This window comes from Gopherus flavomarginatus, chromosome 2 (assembly GCF_025201925.1).
Source record: "Gopherus flavomarginatus isolate rGopFla2 chromosome 2, rGopFla2.mat.asm, whole genome shotgun sequence".
In the NCBI taxonomy this organism is placed as follows: Eukaryota; Metazoa; Chordata; order Testudines; family Testudinidae; genus Gopherus; species Gopherus flavomarginatus.
The window spans coordinates 77,870,585-77,892,224 of record NC_066618.1 but is presented as its reverse complement, the minus strand read 5'-3'; the positions used below and the strand labels follow the sequence as shown (position 1 = coordinate 77,892,224).

The 21,640-nt window shown below is 42.0% G+C and overlaps 2 protein-coding genes across 2 annotated transcripts in view; one reads left to right on the top strand and one right to left on the bottom strand.

Moving 5' to 3' along the window:
- Positions 1-21,640, bottom strand: part of GPD1L (glycerol-3-phosphate dehydrogenase 1 like) — an 844,690-nt gene that overhangs the window by 142,297 nt on the left and 680,753 nt on the right. The window lies entirely within an intron of this gene.
- OSBPL10 (oxysterol binding protein like 10) overlaps positions 1-21,640 on the top strand; it is a 172,126-nt gene that overhangs the window by 56,073 nt on the left and 94,413 nt on the right. The window contains exon 4 of the mRNA XM_050938385.1: positions 6,472-6,663. Coding sequence (XP_050794342.1) covers positions 6,472-6,663 — 192 coding nt within the window. The remainder of the gene's footprint in view (positions 1-6,471; positions 6,664-21,640) is intronic.

Below are 21,640 nucleotides of genomic sequence, written 5' to 3'. Positions count from 1 at the left end.
ATGGGGACGTGTGCAAAATGTGTGGTTTGGGTCAGAAGCGGCAGGTTTGGATAATTTTTGGTGGTGCCCAAAAGATGTCCAAGTCATGCCCCCCTCCCCCCTGGCCTAAGGCTCTGGGAGGAAGTTTGGGTACTGGGTGTGGGCTCTGGGCTGGGGCAGGGGGTCGGGGTACGGGGGAGAGCAGGGAGTTAGCGCTTACCTCGTGCAGTGCCAGCTTCCGAAAATGACCCGTACACCCCTCTTGCAATGACTTGGCACTTGGGGAAGAGACTGCGCACGGAGACTCCCTCATCCTCTCCCCAGGGCCGCAGGGACGTGCCGGCTGCTTCCCATAGTGATGTGGAGCGGGTGGGCAGGAAACTGCCTTCGGCTGTGTCTACACTTCCACTTTCAGTGCTAAAACTTCAGTCATTCAGGAGCGTGAAAAAACAAACCCCTGAGCGACAAAAATTTTAGCGCTGAAAAGTGTCGGTATAAACAGTGCTCCCGGCGATAAAGCTACCACCTCTCATTCGGGGTGATTATTTTTTATTGCTGGGAGACCTTCCCCCAGCAATAAAGCGTGACTACACTGCCCACGTCACAATGCTGCTGCAGTCTTGCTGTAACATGGGCAGTCCCGCTGTATTGCTGGTGGTGACGGTGGCTGGGGGCTCCAGGGTCTTTTTAAATCATCTGGGGGCAGCAGGAGGGGCCGGGCGGCGGCACCACAGGCCCATACAACTCGCCACTCCTGGTTTGGGTAATTTAGTACATTACACTCTTCTCTGTGAGTCGATATAGAACCAGTGGTTCTGGGAGACAGGAAATGCTATTCACGTGAGATTGACCTTGGATGTTTCACATATTTTAAGCTATGGAGGAAGCTTTTACTTATTATCTTGCCTAATTTCCAACTGAGCCAACTGTTGCTCAACTAACCCTCCCATACCAGAATTTCAAATGCAAGTGATATTTTTCATTTCTCTTAAATTATTCCATAGTGCTACTTTGCGCTGTTGAACAGCTCTGATATGCTAATCCAAAAGTAGCTGCGTTTCAGTGGTGGATTAAGTGATTCTTGTATTTTTTTTTTTATAGAACTTCGGGATCATTTGAAATGAGAAGCCCTATATCTGTATACATTTAAAATCACTATTGCTATTGAAATCTATTTCTTGCGATGGTTGTCATTTTTGGTAGTAAACTTTGCTCTTTCTTGAAAGCATCAACACTTAAACTACATCTGTATGACAAAAGTAGTTTGCAATTCTCTAGAATTCTGGATGATGCATGGAAAATGTATCAAGTAATGTTGCAGTCTGCACAAAAGAAGCATTTTCTGTAGTTAGTCCTGAAGTGACACACTTTAACTGCAACCAGTGAATGAACTCTTAAAGTAAAAGCAGTATGTACACTAGAACTTTTCTGTAACACCTACCCCTGGAAAGTTGAGGGGACAGTAAAAATATTTATACTGGAGTCTCAAAGTAAGTAAAGATGCAACTGATACTAACGATGACCTTCAGGCACATTGCAAGACTCATCTTGTTTCCCCAGACACTTGAAAATGGGAGGGAATTGTTTGAGGAGGACAAATTTGCAGTATGTTAACTTAAATGCCATACTTGGGATGTATTTTTAAGTTGGTTCAGGTATGCACAAAATTTATGCATGGTGCCTTTTTTTGAGTTTTGATTAATCCAAATATATACCATAGGCACAGACAGTTCAGATAAACACTACTTTAGTCAAGTTAAAAAAAAAAGAAAAAGCTTAGTCCATTTTTATTAATTCGTTAATCTTTATCAGTGGCAGTCTTGATCTGATATGACATTTTGACAAGTCTTCTCTCTTGTGTGGTGAAATTTATAGGTTACTAAAATTTTATCTTCAGTAATCCCCCAAAGGAATAATACAAGTAAGATGATTATAAGAGCAGAACTATATGAACGATAAATTAGATGCAGCAACTATTTCATAAAACTGAATAATAAATGCCATTTTATTTTTATACTGTTCTTGATCACACTTCACTTCAAAGTGCTTCTGCAGAGAACTAAAAAAAAAATTCAGAATTACAGCTTCTTTAATCTTGTCATGTGGGTAGGCACTTGGTTTTGGATAAATAACCACTTACTTTGAGATAACTCTTGTATGTTAGAACTTCACATAGGGCGGAATTTACTAGAAACAAATAAAGGTATGATATTTTTGTGAACTGTAGCCTATTTTAATAAAGAGAGAACGTCTGCTAAACTAATCAAAACACACCCTGTTATCGAATGTTCAGAGCTGCCCTACATACAGCTATAAATCTGAGCCTTGTTCAGGATGGGGTGGTGGAGCAGAGGAGCTGTTCTCAGATTGGATGGAAGGTGGGAGGAGGAAGAACAGGGGTTGAGGCAATGATTGAGGAGATAGTAAGATTCGACTGAGTGAGCTGCTCCTTCCCTAACCTACTTGGCATCCTATAGAGGATGTAGGCACCGCATTTTGGAGTGAGCTTGCCAGCTTGGATCCACAGGCTTGGGCTTGCGGGGCTCAGACTAGTGCATTCCCAATAGCTGCGTAGACAGTGCTTGGAAGTTGTGGCTTGGGCTGGAGTTCAGGCTCTGAAGTGTACAGAGAGAGGTGGGCTTCAGATCTTGTTCTGAAAAATATCCTATTAAACAGGGGAAGAGAGAATCCTGGTATCATTGGATACATTATGTTGGTAGTCTAATCTTAAAAGGAAAAATCTATATTGTATGTTTATCATACCGGAAGTATGTGATGTTTTGATATACTTAGGTACAGCCTATTTTGATAAGCCTTATAATAAGAGGGAAGGCTTAAGTCATCAGAGGTAAAGAATCTAGATTCTCCAGTGTTGTAAATATCTTCAGTTGTAATTGTATCTAAGCAATACCATATAACCACAGATAACTTAAAAAGAATAAGTCTTTCATTTTAGTCCAAGTCCTGTTTAACAGAAATGGGAAAACACCAGCAATTATGGTTAGTTTAATGGATGGCTGATGCTTATAACTGCAGTTAGTCATGGTAGCAAACCCTGCACTTAGCCATGTTTGCAGGATTGGTTTATGACTTCTGAAGCGTGTTTGTGTATGATGAGGATATACATTAAATCGGATCTGTGTACTCTATGTTTTGTTACACTGCATAGAGAGTAGTTGCAGTATGTACTGCACGTGTAGGGCTTATAGTATCAGGTTCTGACATACCAGATGTCTCAATCTTTTGGCTGAGTGTAGAGGTAATTGCTCTCCTAAAATATGTAATGCAGTCCTCTCCTTTCCCCTTTTATATGTGTTGGTAAAATGGATAATCTGGAGTTGACAAAATTTACTATTACCATGACTATTATACACGTCTGACTTTAATCCCAATGCTAATTATAAATTAAGCTTATCAGTTTTAGATCTAATACCTTTTAATGAAAGTGACAGTCATTATACATGACTGCAGTGCCATTAACTAGCCTTTGAGGGATAAAAACGGGAATACTTTCAGTTGCTATTTACTGGCAAATTACAATATACTGTTTCAAATCTGAGGCTATTCTGAGTATATAGGCACTACTGGTGAAAATAAGACTTCATTTTCCATTTCCATTCACTTACTACAATAATTTTCTTTGCAACTATGAAAACTCATCTACTTGTTCTTTGCAAGTCTGAATATATAGAACTTGTATGTAGAAATAGTGGGATCATACCTGTATTTTACTCAAAATATTGCATCTATGCCACTCTCATTTTTTATTAAAATGTTATTGTCAGTGTACAATACATGCCATTTTGTCTGATACGAAAATAAAATCAAAACAAAAGATGTATGCATATAACAAGAATGTAATAAAAAAGAGGAAAGAAGCTTAGTAAGCACATTACATAGATCTATGTGTGGAAATTAAATCACTAACAACATTTTTCAAACATGGACAAAAATAGCCTTGGCTGTGATGGACCACATATAGATAACACACTAAAGCATCTGTCACTGTGGTATCTACTATGATACATTATCTGTGTTCTGATACATCTGTGTGCCTGACTGAAACTGCAATACTTCAGGCTTTCTCTAGTATAAAATAACTTTGAGTGATGCAGTGAACAAACCATGGAGTAGCAACCCTATTAAAAGATCAGATATGTGAACAATTGAACTCATAGAGGGGGAAAAAACTCAGACCATTTTTAATAATAGAGGAGACTGGTAACTGCTGACAGGGAGGGGAGGGCACAATTTAAAGGCTCTGGTGTTATGCAGCGAGGTTCAAGACAGGCACTCGAGACAAAAGAGTTTTGATTTCTAGAGCTACTTCGAATGTCTCTTGACACTGTGTAACAGCAGATAGAGACTGTTCTAAAAGCAAGCTACACACAAAAAACTCTGGATTACACTGGTGTTTTATATCAATCTGAAGAACAGATATTTGCAAAAAAATCATTTGATATAATTTTTAGAGCTCTTGTGATAGTATCAGCAACCAATAATTATGTCAGGAATCAGTTCTAATTTAACCTCATAATTATTTTTCCTCCCCATTTGAATCTGCTCTCCCTTCACGGTTTACAAGGAGACATTGGCTCTCTTGGGTATGACACGTACCCGTAATCTCTTGCTAACCTTCCTGGTGGCTATGATGTCTCTTCTGGCATCTGACTCTTCTGGTATCTGTAGTATCACAGAATGATAAATATGGGGTATTATTAGCAAACCTGTAAAACAGATTTAATGCAGGAGGATAGTGGTTTGAAAGAATTTTTGGAAAGTAAATTTAAAACAGATTTCTGTGCTCAATCTCCCAGTTAGCAGGGACGGTCAAGTCACGTTTCTCGGCTTACCTGCCATTCCCTTTTCTCTTTACAGTTCACTATTAACTAGAGATGGACCCTAAACTAGGACACAGAATCCAGATCACTCAGAAACATGAGGAAGATCAGGTCTAGGTCCAGATTTTATCTTCACAGCTCATTTATTTTCATGATGGGCCAGTTCAGAATTCCAAATCCCAACACTCTTGTGAAGTGGCTTGGGTTTGGATCTGAAGTTGAGGAACTTGAATTTGGATGGAAGCTTCACAACTGACCCACTTTTGCTGTTAATATTATAAAGTTTAATAGTGTGACTTTCCAGTTCTTAATTCTTATTTAGTATAATATGTTCTGACATTAGGGCCCAGGACCGGTGCTAGGGTTTCTCACGCCCTAGGCGCATGGCCATTTCGCTGCCCCCCGCGCTGATCCCGCGGCTCCGGTGGAGCTGCAACAGTCATTCCTGCGGAGGGTCCTTTGGTCCATGGCTCTGGTGGAGCTGCCGCAGGCATGCCTGCGGGTGGTCCACTGGAGCTGCACGAGCAGCCGACCGTCCGCAGGCATGACTGCGGCAGGTCAACCGAAGCCGCGGACCAGCGGACCCTCCGCAGGCATGCCTGCGACAGGTCAACCGGAGCCGCCTGCCGCCCCCCTGGCAAAATGCCACCCCCTGAAGAATCCTGGCGCCCTAGGCGATTGCCTAGGCTGCCTAAATGGTAGCGCTGGCCCTGTTAGGGCCCCAAATCAAGCAAACTCTTAAGCATATTCTCAGTTATAAGCATGTGAGTAGTCCCACTGAAATCAATGGAACTGCTCAAGTGCTTGGACTTAAGCACGTTTAAGTACTTTGCTGGATTTGGGCCTTTAGAAAAAATGAAATAAAATATCATTATCACAGTTTCAGAGGAACTGCACTTGTGTTCCTCTGGGCTCTCTACCCACCCCACCCCAGTGTCCCTGGTCCCTGCTGCCTCCCTTGGGTTTCACCCCTAAGCATCCCTGGCTCCCACTGCCTCCTCCTCTCCCCATTGCCTCCCTCTCCTGTCCTCATCCACTCCCCAAAATTTCTCATGACGCTTTCAAAGCACACTTCTGCTTCAAATTTTAATTTAACCTGGAGTGTGGGCCTTACAATGGCTGCTGCTTTGAAAATTATGCAAAGGAAGCATCAAACTATTTCAGAAACTAATCGGGGGAAAGCATTAACTTTAACTAAATACCTTTTTGTATAATCAGCAAGCAAGCCTCATGAATTACAGGTCAGTGACTTTATAAAATCTAGTTGTATCAGCGTAATTGAAATTCTTTTGTGCTTAGGAAAGTAGATTTACCCTCTTTAAAAGGTTTGTGTGTTTAGCTACAAAGACACTTGCAGCATATTAATAAATAGCTATGTTTGGAAATCACTCGCCAGAACTAGGGAAGCCTACTTCAGAAATCTCGACAAACCAGGTAGATAGTCAGCAACTTCTGCAGTATCAGAGTTGATCCTTGCCATAATTTCATCACACATGTTATCAGTGTGTTTTGTCATCAATAAGACTTGAGTGCCTATAGTTCTCCAGGTACAGTTTTATAAGGAGAAGAGTGCAGCCTTAGAGTTTTTGGTCATACGTTATGTACTCATGTATCTGAATTCTTCATTTTAATATCCTGTTGCTTATTCTAGAACACTCCCTCCTCGCGAAACAGAAACTTGTCTTTGCTTCCTTCTGGGATGAGTAATTCTGCATCTCCTAGTAGTCAAAAACATCAGGGTCAAAGTGGACCGACCGTTGTTACAGTTACACATCACAAATCGCCTGCAGCAGCCCGGAGAGCCAAGAGTCAATATATGGGCCAACTTCATGACGTCAGAGAGGTAGGAGTTATGTGGTGTGTCCTTGTTGGCATATGAGCTCCAAATATTCTTTTATTCTTATGACTTTAAATAAATATGCTGTCTTAGAAGAATTTTTGATGGTTTAAATAGAATTAACCTCATTTTACCTTGTAGCATAGTAAAAATGAATATGCAGCTCAACTTAATGCATATTTGTATAGTTTGAAATTAAATCTTCACAAATAGAGTATCTTTTACCCTTTTGTTGTTAAAAACAGGATTTTGATCAACTCATGACTAAAATTGCTAGTAGTTATGCAAATTAAACAATACTCCAATTATATGGTTAAGAACTGAGTAGACTTTCACTGATTTGCACTGAGTAGGAGACCCATCGAGGATTACTGAATTTTGCAAATTTGGGCAAGTAAGCTAACACCTAATAAAAAGGGTACAAAATTGACTGTTTATTTTAACAAGTTATTTAATTTGATAACATAATAGATCAGTAAATGTATTCTCTATTTTGTAACATTAATGAAGTCATTGGTAAAAGACCTCAGTACAGCTGTAGTGTTTGCAAACTGGTAACATTTAGTCTGTTGCTAAGTGTTAGAAACTCCTATTTTTTTGTGTGAGACTATAGGGTTTTTGAGTTGGTGAAGTGAGATTTGGAAAGGTTTTACTATATGTCACAAAGTAATTTTATTTTAAAGAGATGGTGTCATGAGGAACAAAGGTAAACTTCATTTTCATGCTGCCATGTGCATCCCTTCTATTCACTTAAGCAAAATATCACTATTAGCCCACAGATATTTTGCTTTTTCCTTGACGTAAACCATGTCAGTTTATAATTTAGCAAGAATTACAGGAGCATTTTCACTCCCTCTGGTCAGGTGAAAACTGAAATAAGTGCTCAGAAACTTCTAATATAGCTGAACCAAAGACCAGAATCCTATCTTAAATTAAAACAAAAAAGTACCAAAAAACAAAACCCTCTGCCAAACAATTTTCAGTAACCTGTATAATGTACAGAAAGATACATTTTCATGTCTGTAGTCAACATACGTAAGATTTTCCAAAATAGTTGTGTATACTTCATTATAAAACATTACTAATTATGAGTGCTTATGAAAGGAGTCCAACTGCTTGAAAAATCTCCATGCTGTAAATTAATTGAAAGGAGCCGATTCTAATGTCTGACCATGCAAAATTTTACACATCTGTTTAATTTTCTGCCCTCTGAATAGTTCCATTGATTTCAAGTCCATTTTAAGTAATTGATGTTAAGTTTTTGCAGAATTGGGGCCATAGGCTGCAAAATCACCTGTCAAGGTGACCCAGTCTACAGTATGGAGGGAAGTGGGGTTTCCTTTTGTTTCTGGAGTATCACTTGTTTTGTTATGAAGAGTCAAAGGAGCCATCTCACATTAAGAAAAAGAGTTGAACAAAACCCTTTTTACCATGTTCACTTCCTGCTTTCCAGGATTATGTTGTTATTATAAAGAATATATATGTATGTTTCCTCTTCTGATTTATATATGCAACATTTGTTGTTCTTCATTTCATTTTTATGTTGGAGCCCCGTATGTAGAGAAGAGGATTGATTGTAATCTTGTAATACTTTCTACTATATCTTAATCTACTGGTGTTAGATATGGTGCTTTGATTTAGTACTGTATATTGTCTTGTCTTTTTTGCCTCTTGAAGAAATGACCACACCCCACCTTTAAGTGGGAGGGAAATTGGCTGGCTGGCTGAATGAAAGGAACTGTGCTTTATGTCTGTATTGCAGGAGGAAGGGAGAGGTCAAACTTCTGCAAAAGAGGACAAGGGGCCAGAGTGGCAACACTAACTCATCCCCTGGGAACTGGACAGGCGGAAGGGTTTAAAATGGGCTGCCCTGTGTGGTGAAGCCCTTTTACATGGATCTGGCTGAGGCAGCATCCACTCTCCCTCTCCTTTAGGTGGTGAAATACCAGGTTTGGTCAAGACCTGTTGTGGGCATTGCGCTAGCCTCCCCTTTTTGGGGGGAGGGGCTGGGAAGGAATTTTTCCCTCACCACCGGATTGATCTAGGTGGAGTTGGGGGTTTTCGCCTTACCACAGCAGATTCGGGGTGGGCTTTGTTGATGTGAGGCATGAAGGGAGTTAGACTATGATGTTACAACTCATTCAGTAAGTGTGGGGTGGCTGTCCCATGCAGGTACTCTCCAGGGAAGGTACAGTAACTGAATAAATGGTTTGGTAAAGGACTTAAAGGAGGTGTTTGTTAAAGGAAAGAAATGAGGAAGAGGGGAGGTGGGGCTCCTATGAATGGTGCAGCAGGGAGCCAACACTCCTTTCTTAGCCCTCTTATGACGGGGGGCAGGGGTGGCTGGTAAGGTCCCAGCAATGGGTTGGCTGTGGGATCTGGATGGAAAAAGAAGGGTGGCTGGCAGAACCCCTACCAGTAGTTACTGAGTGAGCATGGGGTTACCTGCACTATGTACGCTTATCTGCTGAGTAGTCCCAGACATCTAATAATAAAGTTGTGGTTTGATTAAAACCATGTGAATGTCTCCTTATAGCTGGACAATCTTATTTTCCTCTTGAAGGGATAGTTTAGAAGTCTAATCTTTCAAAAGTTTCCAATTTTTTTATAAATAAGATGTAGGGTTGCCAGGTGTCCAGTTTTTGACTGGAATGCCTGGTCAAAAAGGGACCCTGGTGGCTCTGGTCAGCGCTGCTGACTGAGTTGTTAATAGTCCGGTTGGCGGTGCTGCAGGGCTAAAGCAGGCTAGTCCCTACCTGTCCTGGCACCACGCTGAGCCTCAGAAGCAGCCAGCAGGTCCAGCTCCTAGCTGGGGAGGCCATGGGCCTCCGTGCTCTGCCCCTGCCCCAAGAACCAGGTCCGTGAGAGCTGGTGGGGGGGGGTGGGCCTGTGGGTGAGAGCAGCACATGGAGCCTCCTCACCCCCCTGTCTAGGAGCCAGACCTGCTGCTTGCCGCTTCTGGGGTGCAGCGTGGCGCCAGGATAGGCAGGGAATATACCTTAGCTCTGCTGTGCTGCTGACCAGGAGCCGCCTGAGCTAAGGCCATGCCCCAACCCCGAGGCCCAACCCCCTGCCCCAGCCCGGAGCCCTCTCCTACACTACAAACCCCTCATCCTCGGCCCTACCCCAGAGCCTGCACCTCCAGCTGGAGACCTCACCCCCCCTGCACTTCAACCTCCTGCCCCAGCCCAGAGCCCCTCCCCACACCCTGAACCCCTCATCCCCAGCCCCACTGCAGGGCCCACACTCCCAGCCCAGAGCCCATACCCCTTCCTGCATCCCAACCTCCTGTCTAAACCTGAAGCCCCCTCCCACACTCTGAATCTCTTGGCCCCAGCCTGGAGCCCCTTCTGCACCCCAAACCGTTCATCACCAGAGCCCGCACCCCCTCCCACACCCCAACTCTGTGCCCCAGCCTGGAGCCCTCTCCAGTGCCCCCAGTTAGAGCCCTCACCCCCTCCCACACTCCGACCCCCTGCCCCAGCCCAGTGAAAGTGAGTGATGGTGGGGGAGAGTGAGCCACTGAGGGAGGGGCCTTGGGAAAGGGGTGGGGCCGGGGCCTCAGGGGGAATGGGTGGCGCTTGGGTGTTGAGTTTTGTTCAATTAGAATGTTGGCAACACTAATAAGTTGCATGGAAAGATTTGAAAGATGTCTTTCCATATCAGTTACTTTTTAAAATATTTTTAAGAAAAAAAAAAGATTTGAAACTGTGACAGGACCTGTATTTCATTTATGGGAAGCCAAAAGATTCAAATAAATTTATTCTCTTTTGAATCTGTTCCTTCCACATGAAAGTGTTTGTTTATTTTAACAGCAGGGAAATCTAGTTTGGTGCAATCTTGTGGTAGCAATGCTTGAATTGCACATTTTTTTTTTACTAGTATTTCACATACAGTAGATCTTAAGTGTACAAAAATCTTCTGAGGGTATTCACTATGGGGAGTTGATGATCAGGTACAATGTTATTGCGCAATTATATTCTCTCTGAACGTATTCAGAATAGTGTTTCAGCTGATTCAGATAAAAAGTCATTGGGGTGACTGGTGTTGAATAAAAAAAACAAACATGAAAATTGGTGTAATTACTTGACAGAATTCTTAAATAGATAGCTTCTAAGCTGTAGAATTTGCGGGACCTTGATGGTAATGTACTTATTACTGTTTATTATTTGTAGAGTAATGCTCTGAGGTCCTAATCAAGACTTGGGCCCCTTTGTGTTAGGGGCTGTACAAACAAAGAGGAAGACGTGCCCTGAAAGTTTTACAGTGTAATAGACAGAAAAGTGGGGAAGAGGGGGCAGGAGAGAGAAGAGTAATCGTAGGACTAGAAGGGACCTTGAGAAGTCATCTAGTCCAGTCCCCTGCACTCATGAAAGGACTAAGTATTGATACGGTAGAAACTCAAGAGTTATGGATACCTCGGGAATGGAGGTTGTTTATAAGTCTGAAATGTTCGTAACTCTGAACAAAACATTATGGTTGTTCTTTCAAAAGTTTACAACTGAACATTGACTTAAAACAGCATTGAAACTTTACTATGCAGAAGAAAAATGCTGCTTTTAACCATTTTATTTAAATGAAACAAGCACAGAAACAGTTGCTTTACTTCGTCAAATCTTATTTTAAAAAAAATTTCCCTTTATTTTTACAGTAGTTTACATTTAACACCCTACTGTACTGTATTTGTCTTTTTTTGTCTCTTGCTGACTGATTGCGTACTTCCAGGTCCAAATGAGGTATGCGGTTGACTGGTCAGTTCATAACTCTGAGGCTCCACAAAGTTCCCTAGGTGATCTCTGTGTGTGATTTGAAAGTTAGAATAATTTGAATGTATTTTCTTTTGCATGTAAACAAAGGGGTAAGTTTAACTTCACACGCTATTGTAATGTGCTCTGGATGGAACTATCACTTTAGACTACTCTGGAAATAAAGCTATTACAGAATACAGTGGCCAGTCTGAGTGCAATGTCTCCTTGGGAGCACTGGTGTACAGCTACCGATGAGTTTCAGGATGGAGTTCAAGATGTTGCTTTTAACCTCTAAAAGGCCAAGTGATTTGACTCTTGGTTACTTGAGAGACTGTGCTCCTCCACATGCCATAGTGCCACTGTTGCAGTTGGAGGATGCACTCTTAGGGTACATCTACACTACCTACTGGATCAGCAGGTAGTGATTGATCTATTGGGGATTGATTTATCGTGTGTAGTGTAGACGTGATAAATCGATCCCCGATCACTCTCCCCTTGTCTGCTGAACTCCAGCAGTGCGAGAGGCGGAAGCAAAGTCGACGGGGGAGCTATGGCAGTCGATCCAGTGCCGCGAGGATGAGAAGTAAGTAATTTTTAATTTGATCTAAAATATGTCAACTTCAGCTACGCTATTTTGGTAGCTGAAGTTGTGTATCTTAGATCGATCACCCCTGGTGTAGACCAGGCCTAAGTGGATCTAATCTAATGGGAGTCCCTGTGAGAATGTTCTTTGGGAATGCTGGTTGGCTCTAGAATACATTCCCATCCCTTTTGGTCTGCCGTTGCCTGCATCTATTACCTATCTGGTCACATGCTAAGGCCCAGATTTTCCCCTTAATATTAGTAGCTTTTGGAAATTTTACCACAAAGTCTCATTTTTCAAAAATCTCTTAGGAACTTAAATTCTGAAGTCCTATTGGCTTTCAAAGTCCCCAAGTCATTTTTGAAAATGGGACTTAAGTACTTTTGAAAATGTTACTGTTGGGGGTGCAAAGGAAGGAAGGTTTTGTATTGCTAGGAGCACGCAGGGACTTAGCCTTTTTTTTTTTTTTTAACTGATGATAGAGATGATACAAGTTAATTGTTTTAAGAGATTCCAGAATGGGCACCTATTAAAGAAATAATATTTTCTTAATCAAAAGAATATATTCATTTCCATGGGTTATGATAAGATTGCATCAGTTCTGTGTTTTCTTACTTTCTTGCTCACTCCTCTGCTAGAATGTTCATGCATGTCTTCATCTGTTTTTGGGTTGACTCTTCAGAAGTAATAATTCTCTTTTTCTCTGGCCACAACAAGTTCCTGGCCTTCTGCTCACACATGCCATCCAAAAAAGCTTTTCCATGTCCATTTCTCCCTCATACTGTTCCATTAGTGCTCCCCAGGATCTGTTACTTTCCTCTGTCCATCCTTTTCCACCATCTTGTCACTGAGGATGAAGTGAGAGCCTTCTCCTCTGGAGCTCTTGCCATCCGAAAAGCTTTCCTGTGTCTCTAAGCATCAACTCTGTTTTCAAATGTTACCTTTCTTCTCCTGTTTAAGATTGTTAAACAACAGCAGCATGAGAGTTATGTTACTTAAGTTGGTAAAGCATTTTGAGATATTTTGTGTAGACTATTTCATTCAAACTAATATTGTGTTGTATTGGAACTGTATTGGTGCTCTCCTGATTCTGTTGTTTGATGGTTGAGCACTGCTGCTTTAATATCCTTTATTACCAGCTTGTGATGGAGCAACATGCTATCCATGTGGCACTCATGGAAAAACAAGAAAGAAGGTATTTATTTCTTGAAAAATTAATTTGGTTAGATTTACACAATCCATCTATTGTACAGATAATCTGTCTTCAGTGTGGCCCTGAAAGGTGCCATTTGCCACCTCTGTATTCTGGACTATGCATACAATTTGACATTGTAAAGCCTATATACTGCCCCAGAATTGCTTTCTATTTTTGCTTTGACGTCTGAATTTCTTTCTTCTCTAGTGATGCCATTCTGTTTTTCTTCTTAACAAAGAAACTGCAGTCTAGACACTTTAAAACATTCTTTTGTAGCTACGGATTTAAAGCAGCTAGTCCTATGCCTTTAAGGGTTTTAACTTTTGAAGGCTGCTTTTAAGTTAATGCACCTGGAACATTGTACAAATTAAAGAACTTCATCACTGGAGTTTGAAAAAATAAATTGTATTTGTATTGCGGCAGCACTGAGAGGGTCAGGGCCCTGTTGTGCTCTGAACTGTACAAACAAATAACAGAGCCAATCCCTGCCCCAAAGAGTTTACAATCCGAATAGATTAAATCTACATCACCACACATGCTGAAAGGCATACGTATTAGATTTTCATTGGCATACCTTCTTACCACACAATAAATCAGTTCTTTTCCCCCATCGGTTCTGGCTTTTCTTACGGTAACAATATATTCCCTCTCAAATGGATAAATCAGTTCTGTGCTGCTGCTGCCTTCATTCCTGCTGCTTTCCTGGGTGTTCAGGAGGTCCTCTGCCTCCTAGGTTGTCATGCTACACTGGGGCGCTATAATAATCTTTTTAGATTCTTACGCTGTGCCCATCATAGGGGTATCCAAATGCCTCTCTGAATTAGGAAATTAAACAAAAACTCTCTTCTTGAGTTGTCTGTGTTTTTTGGGTAAGTTGTGTCCGAGACCAATGCAGGTTTGAGTAAGGATTTGATTGAGAGAGGAAAATGAAAATGAAAATGAAAACGAAAACAGATTGTAATTCAAAACCAAGTGGCTGTTTATTAATGGGGAATGAGTTGCAACTTGGGCTGGGGAGGAGCACTTTTACCAATTAACAATACTATCAGAACAAGAATATACACACAACTTGAAACAATCTATTTACATCCAACAACAAAAAACCAAGCAGTCTGTAATCAACTGCTTACTAAAATCCAGAACAGATACACAAAACTAAGTAAACTGTGCGCACGTTAACTGAATATTGTAAAATACAACAATTAACCAAAATAGCAATCAATACAACAATTTAACTTTCATATACTATATACACATCTTGGTATCAAATAAGGGAGGGACAAAAGGAAAGAGACTAAACAAGCAGAGTATTTACAGCACACTGCAGGCGCAGCTGACCAGCAGTACAGACACCAAGGGCATGACAAATTGGTGGGAAAATAAACCAAAAAAGAAAGCAAATCGATGCAACCCTAGCCAGCTAAATCCGGAGGAGACCCTGGCTGAAAGGGTGATCGGGCCTTTCAGCTAGGCCGCGGATACTCCTGCAGATTCTGGCGTGAGACTTAGTTTTATTTGAAGGCTCTGTTACTCGTATCAGCGTCTGATTGGTCCCTAGCTCCTTCGCCTTCCAGGTTCCGAGCTGGTGCCCTTCACGTGAACAGAATCTGCACACGGCACACTAGCCCTGTGCACTCGGCATGCTGGTATTTTGCACATGGCACTAGCCTGACCGTTAGGTGACCAGGGAAAAGAGCGGGAAAATGCACATGGCACTATAATGTAGCATACTGCACTACGGTGTTGCACACGGTACCAATATGACCTTTTGACTGACAATTGGCCAAACAGATGCCATGTTTGAGCATAGGCTTTAGGGCTGTGACATGCCTCCGTGGCCGATTGGCGGTCCATCACGAGAGGGTCAGCTCACGCCTAGGAAGGGGGGCGAGCCTAGGGAAGGGACAAAAAGGAATTTAGACTGGGGGTTTGGTGTCCGACTGATCATCAGCTGACTGGAAGGCGGAGTATGTAACTTGAATAGGAAGTGCAGATACAGCTCTAGCCACCAAAGCTTTGGTACACGCAAGACTTAAACAGAAGACAATAATAACAACTGCTGCAGCAATTAACCAATATTTAAAAGATTGTGCCCATTGTCCAAGTCCCCAGCCTGATAAAGTAGTTTGCCACCAGTCCCAAGATTGGCGTTCCTCGCGGATGTGGACAGCCAGAGATGATAACTGTTGGGTAATGGCAGAGATGTTGTTCCATCCGGGATGCAGGCGAAGGCAACATTGTCCTTTGAAGTGAGAATCAAGATTCTCTAAGGCTTCACAAAAGTCCTGGTGTAATAAAGTCTGTATCTTCAGGCGATTCTGCTCGGTATATTCAACTAGCACAGTGATGGAATTATCAATCTGCTGGAATCCAAGAGCTGTAAGATTAGTGCTGTATGAGCTCGTGGCTGCCCCTCACGAGTGAGGAAGGACACCCCGTAGGCAGAATCAACACCAAGGACAACCCGGGTGCGAGGATGGGCACAAGCAAGGTGGGAGGCAGCCAAAAATATTCCCTGAACTTGAGCTAACTGGGCTGAAGCGTGATCTGGGAGAAGTTCAGCCTGGAACATGTCACACTGCTGGCAAAGAATACCAGCACGGCAGAAGGAGGGGGCTGTGCCCCCGTCGGACATGATCCAAGAGTCAACGCACTAAGCTCAGCTAGTCTGGGATTTTTCTCAACTATAGAACTTGAACATAATACCCACTGACCAAAGGCCTCCGAGTTATTGAAGGTGACTAAGGGAAAATACGGCCTGGATCCGGGGTAAGGGTGGCTCCGGGTCCATATGCTCAATAATAGTGTGGAGTTGTGTCAATTGCGCCAGCATAGCCTCAACGAGACTGAGAGCTGCCTCTGACTCCTGAATGAGCTGAATTACTCGCTCATGCGCGGGGCTCCCGCTCAGGAGTCTCGGGGGGTTAATGGTGGGTGGACAGGTGCTTTTAAAAATCCCTTGAACACTCCTACACAAATGCACCGGATCAGTCCCAGTACCAGCTTCCCCTGACTTGATGCAAGTCGGCTGATAACTGGCCTCTATGGGGGTTAGCCGAAGGCCCATATGACATGTCAGAAGAGCGCCTGCAGCACCGATAGACAAGCTAGCACTATAGGTTTGGCTTGAATAACCGACTCCAATATAACAATTCCAACCAATTGCCTCACGGTGCCCCCGATCGAGCAAAACATGATGTTGAAAATGATTAAACTCATCATCGGGGGTTTTGTCAGTGACCTTGGTTCGCCAAGGACAATTAAAGTGCACAGGTGACAGAGAACAATTTTCCTCACTCAATTCTGTTCGTGACGCCATGTCCGAGACCAATGCAGGTTCGAGTAAGGATTTGATTGAGAGAGGAAAATGAAAACAAAAACAGATTGTAATTCAAAACCAAGTGGCCGTTTATTAATGGGGAATGAGTTGCAGCTTGGGCTGGAGAGGAGCACTTTTACCAACTAACAATACTATCAGAACAAGAATATACATACAACTTGAAACAATCTATTTACATCCAACAACACAAAACCAAGCAGTCTATAATCAACTGCTTACTAAAATCCAGAACAGATACACAAAACTAAGTAAACTGTGTGCAGGTGACCAGGGAAAAGAGTGGGAAAATGCACACGGCACTATAATGTAGCACACCGCACTATGGTGTTGCACACGTACCAGTGTGACCTTTTGACCGACAATTGGCCAAACAGACGCCATGTTTGAGCATAGGCTTTAGGGCTGCCACAAGTTGATGTGCTATTTTGTGGTCTGAAGGAAGACAAGGTCAGAGATTTGTGCCTTGCAGGACAATGAAGTTTGTTCTAGCAGGAGAGAGTCCCACATTCAAGAGCTAGTCCTCTGTTCCTTCCTCCCCTTTTCTGCCTCTTAAAAGAGCACTGAGACTCAAGATCCTTGTGCCTTCTGTCTAATCCTGTGCAAAAAGCAACTGCTTGGGCTACTCTGGGCCCTGCCTCCTCATGCCTATCTTTGTACAATGTAGTGCCTCCATTCATTTTGCTTCCTCAATCCCTCCACAGAAAGAACTTGGATTATTCTGATTATACCCTCCCCACCTCCCTTCCAGAGGAGCTAGTGGCTTCTTGGCCTCACTCAGCTCACTTGGCTCTAGGTCGGGGTCAGCAACCTTTCAGCAGTGGTGTGCTGAGTCTTCATGTATAAACTCTAATTTAAGGCTTCGCATGCCGCTAATACATTTTAACGTTTTTTAGAAGGTCTATCTATAAGACGATAATATATAACCAAACTATTGTTATATGTAAAATAAACAAGGTTTTCAAAATGTTTCAGAAGCTTCATTTAAAATTAAATTAAAATGCAGATCTTACTAGTTTAGTATCAGAGGGGTAGCCGTGTTAGTCTGGATCTGTAAAAGCAGCAAAGAATCCTGTGGCACCTTATAGACTAACAGACGTTTTGGAGCATGAGCTTTCGTGGGTGAATACCCACTTCTTCATGCATCTGAAGAAGTGGGTATTCACCCACGAAAGCTCATGCTCCAAAACGTCTGTTAGTCTATAAGGTGCCACAGGATTCTTTGCTGCTTTTACTAGTTTAGTGTGATCCTTGCCTTTGGTTTTCCTTGCTGAGTTTTCCAATCTCTGGTGGCATATATTTGGATACTTTAAGCTGCACATAGGCTTCTGAGTGATCAGTTGTTAACCGGCTGGAACCCCAGATCAGCAGCGGAGTTGAGTGCAGCTAGTGGCTGGTAGGGCTGAGCAGGGCTGGAGGCCTGGACCCTGTCTGGCTGGGGTCTCAGCTCGCTGCTGGCCTGGGGGAAGGAACCCTAGGCCAGCAGCGGGCACTGAGTGGGACTGGTGGCGGGACCCCGACTGGCAAGCGGCCAGCAACGGGAGCCCCAGAGCAGCGACCGGCTGAGTGGCTCAACCCGCCCTGCATGCCATCAAAAATGGGCTCTCGTGCCATAGGTTGCTGACCCCTGCTCTAGGTGAGTGGGTTTTTCAGTCCCTATTCATAATAGTTTATAATTGCTTTGCATTATTACTGGAGAAAGGATGGATGTCCATGGACCCAAAATAGCTAACTGCATTTGTCAATGCTCTGGTATGGCTGGTAAGGCTGCTGCCTAGATTGATTTTCCAGAAGAGGAGGAGGAGAGGGATGAAGAACCAAAAATGCAGCAAGAGGTGGAATTCTTTTCTTTTCCTTTTTTTTGTTTCTCTTTATCCAAGAGCTCATTATGATTTGGATGATGAGTTTATTTAAAGGATTATAGATTTGTACAGTATGTAGTATTTCTGTTTCTTTGTAAAAGAATTGAAGTTTTACCATCAAAATAAGCAATATTTTTAATGTGTAGTAAAAGCCACTATATGAGCCACCTCAGTATATTAACTCCTCACTTAAAGTCGTCCCAGTTAACATTGTTTCGTTGCTGATTAGTTAGAGAACTTGCTCATTTAAAGTTGTTCTGTGCTCCCTTCTAACGTCATTTGGTAGTCAGTTGCTTTGTCTACTGCTTGCAGGAAGAGCAGCCCGTTGCAGCTAGCTGGTGGGGGCTTGGAACCAGGGTGGACTGGCAGCCCCCCAATCACCTCCCTGCTTCCCTAAGTTCCCCGTGCAGCAGCTGCCTGCAGTTCAGCTATCCCTCTGCCCGCTGCCATATGCTGTTCCTGCCCTCTGCCTTAGAGCTGCTCCCCAAGACTCCTACTTGCTGTGGTGGGGGGAGAGAAGGAAGAAGGTGGCTAATGTCAGGTGTCCCCCTGCTTCTGCACCCCACTTACCCCATCTTCCATAGAGCAGGGGAGACATAGCAGGGCTCAGGATGGAGGGAACTTGCAGCAGCTGCAGTCTCAGCAAGCTGATCTAATTAACAAGGCAGTGTACTTAAAGGGGACTTTTAGTAACTTACACAGGTTTTATGATTAGTATATAATATGGAATTGCATTTCTGATTTTAAACTTTTTCTCTTGGCAATTTGGTATAAAATGCTTGCATTTGCAGTATTCTCTAAACTACAAGCAGAATTGTTAGCTACAATGTAAAGTTAAAAGGCTTCTCCTGATTTCTGATATGCTTAACATCCATTGAACTACATGAAATCGGTGTACTCGCATCTCAGAGCAGTGTGTGTTTTGGTCCAGAAGCTGAAGAGCCTTATCTACATCAGTGCCACCATTAGTTTGACAGAACCAGTAATAGAACTAGTGGGAATCTTCTGTAAAATTCTCTAGCCGCCTTACAGTAATTTTTTTCTAGGATCTTATAGTAATTAACTGGGATGAAACCAAAAGAGTTTTAAAGAAATTAAATAAGACTTTTTCATGAGGGCTTTTCAGTAATTGAAACAATGAGTGGTTCTGGGTTAAAAACATGTAACAGAGCCTATAAAATTCTCTTTGTATTGCTCTTTTATTGTGTTGTATATTTTAAACTCAAAGGGCGTTTATAGTTCATCCAGTTATGTACCTTTACAGTATGTGAATGAAACTTAAAATAAATCTTATGTCTTAAAGAGCACAGATCTTCTTCAGTCTATTTGTTGGTCAGTGTTAGCCTTTGTTATTGCTTTTTTATATAGACAATTCAGTAGAACTACTTTTCAATAGTGTCATGTGCTCCTAGGGTAATATGTTAATTTGACCATTTATTTTTAATGGAGTACTTGAATGAATTATTCTTTATGAATGATTTTGTTTTTGTTCTTATGTTTTTATATTAACCTTTAATTATCAGCTAGAAAGCTTTCATGAGTATCTCTACATGTTTTTATGTTTATAGTTTAATGAAAAAAGTCCAAGTAATTTCCCCCCTTCCCTGCACTTCTAAATAAAATATCAAGTGTAAGTGAACAGGTTTAGGATAATTTTCTGTCAGAGAGTAATTTTAGGCAATTACTTCAACCGCCCTCACTTCTCCACAGGTGATGATGAATCATGTTTTTTCATAGAAGTAACCTTTGTTAGATCAAAGTAAAAAGAGAAGTATTGTAACTGGCTGAAGCTCAATGGAAGAATGTACTTACTGAAAACAGTTTTATCATATTTTTTTGCCCTCATGAGTTGCCTTCTGAACAGAGAATCTAGTTTCAAGTAGGTCTGGGAAAATAACTTTATAACTAGTCTTATTGCAGCAATTTTTGGTATGCTAGTCTAGTATTCTTTTGGTGATATTGGATTTAAACTGGCTCAGATAAAATATGACCATGAGTCTTTTTGCCCTCAAATTTGCTTTTCTCAGTTTTGCAAAATTTTGTTAGAATTCTCGTTTCAAAATTATTCTTCTCCTTTTAGACAGGACTGGAAATACTGAAATCAAAAGGAGAGGCTAATCTCCTGGTATTTCCACTGCTACTGAGCCAAGAAGTACTGCAGGCTTAGCAAAAGAGAGCAGGTTGTTGTTTGGCATGGCTTCCGGATTGAAATAGTATTGATAAGTATCCAAGTGTTTGCATGTGCATGTGTATGTATATACATAAATATAAAAATATGGAATTGCATTTCCAGACTTTGACATTGTATTGTAGTTTTCATAAGACAAAGAACATTTTTTTTCCATAATACTAGTAAACTCAGTTTAAGAAAATAGCTGTACAGTATGTGTTAGTCTGGTACATTTATAGATACAGAGTAGGTATCATTTTTTGGTACAGAGCTGTAATCTCTAGTTTTCTGTCAGGGTCAGTTTATATATTCATTTTTTGGTGTGTGGGAAGATGAAAACTAGGCTGGTGGTGAGAGATGGAAATTAGTTTGGGTTTTAGAATACTCTTTTCTCTCATCCTGTTGGATGAAAAGTAAGACAGTGTGAAGGAATATTGTGGAAAATGGGAAATAGGAGGAGAAAGGAAGGCAAAAAGGGGATCTAGGATAAAGTGAAAAACCAGCTGCATTTGTTAGTTATATTGTTATGTGACCAAGGAAAATCAGTTAAGCTTTAATACTCTTGTCACAGAGCTGGCCCTTTTGCCCAGCTGACCTGTGACAAGCTCTCTTGATGAGAATGAGCCAGACCATGTCCATGTGGGGATGGTTAACTGCCTAAGTAGCTGGAAGGCAGTTAATTAAGTAAAGAATAGGTGGGCTCCTGAGGAGAAAGGAAGCTTCAGAGGAAGGGTAGCTCCCAGGAAGTCTGAACTAAGCAGAAGCAGTGCTCCTCTAAAGCCTGGATGGAGATTGAGCTACACAGAAGCTGTGTTCCTAAAGCAGTTGGATAAGGGATTACAGAGCTCTGCTGGACAAGGTGCCTTGGAGAGATTCTGACCAAGAAGGGGAAAGACTGCAGAGATCTCCATGCAGTGGAGCAGCCTGAGACCTTACAGCAGAATCAGCAGCTGCTGGAACCCAGACTTTAGCTTTGGGCTTTTAAGTTTTATCTGGCTCTGAGGTAAGAGCATGTAAACCATTGTACATGTGCTCCTTTCTGATGGTGTTTAAAGGGAGAGATAGTGATGTAGAGTATTTGACTGGGC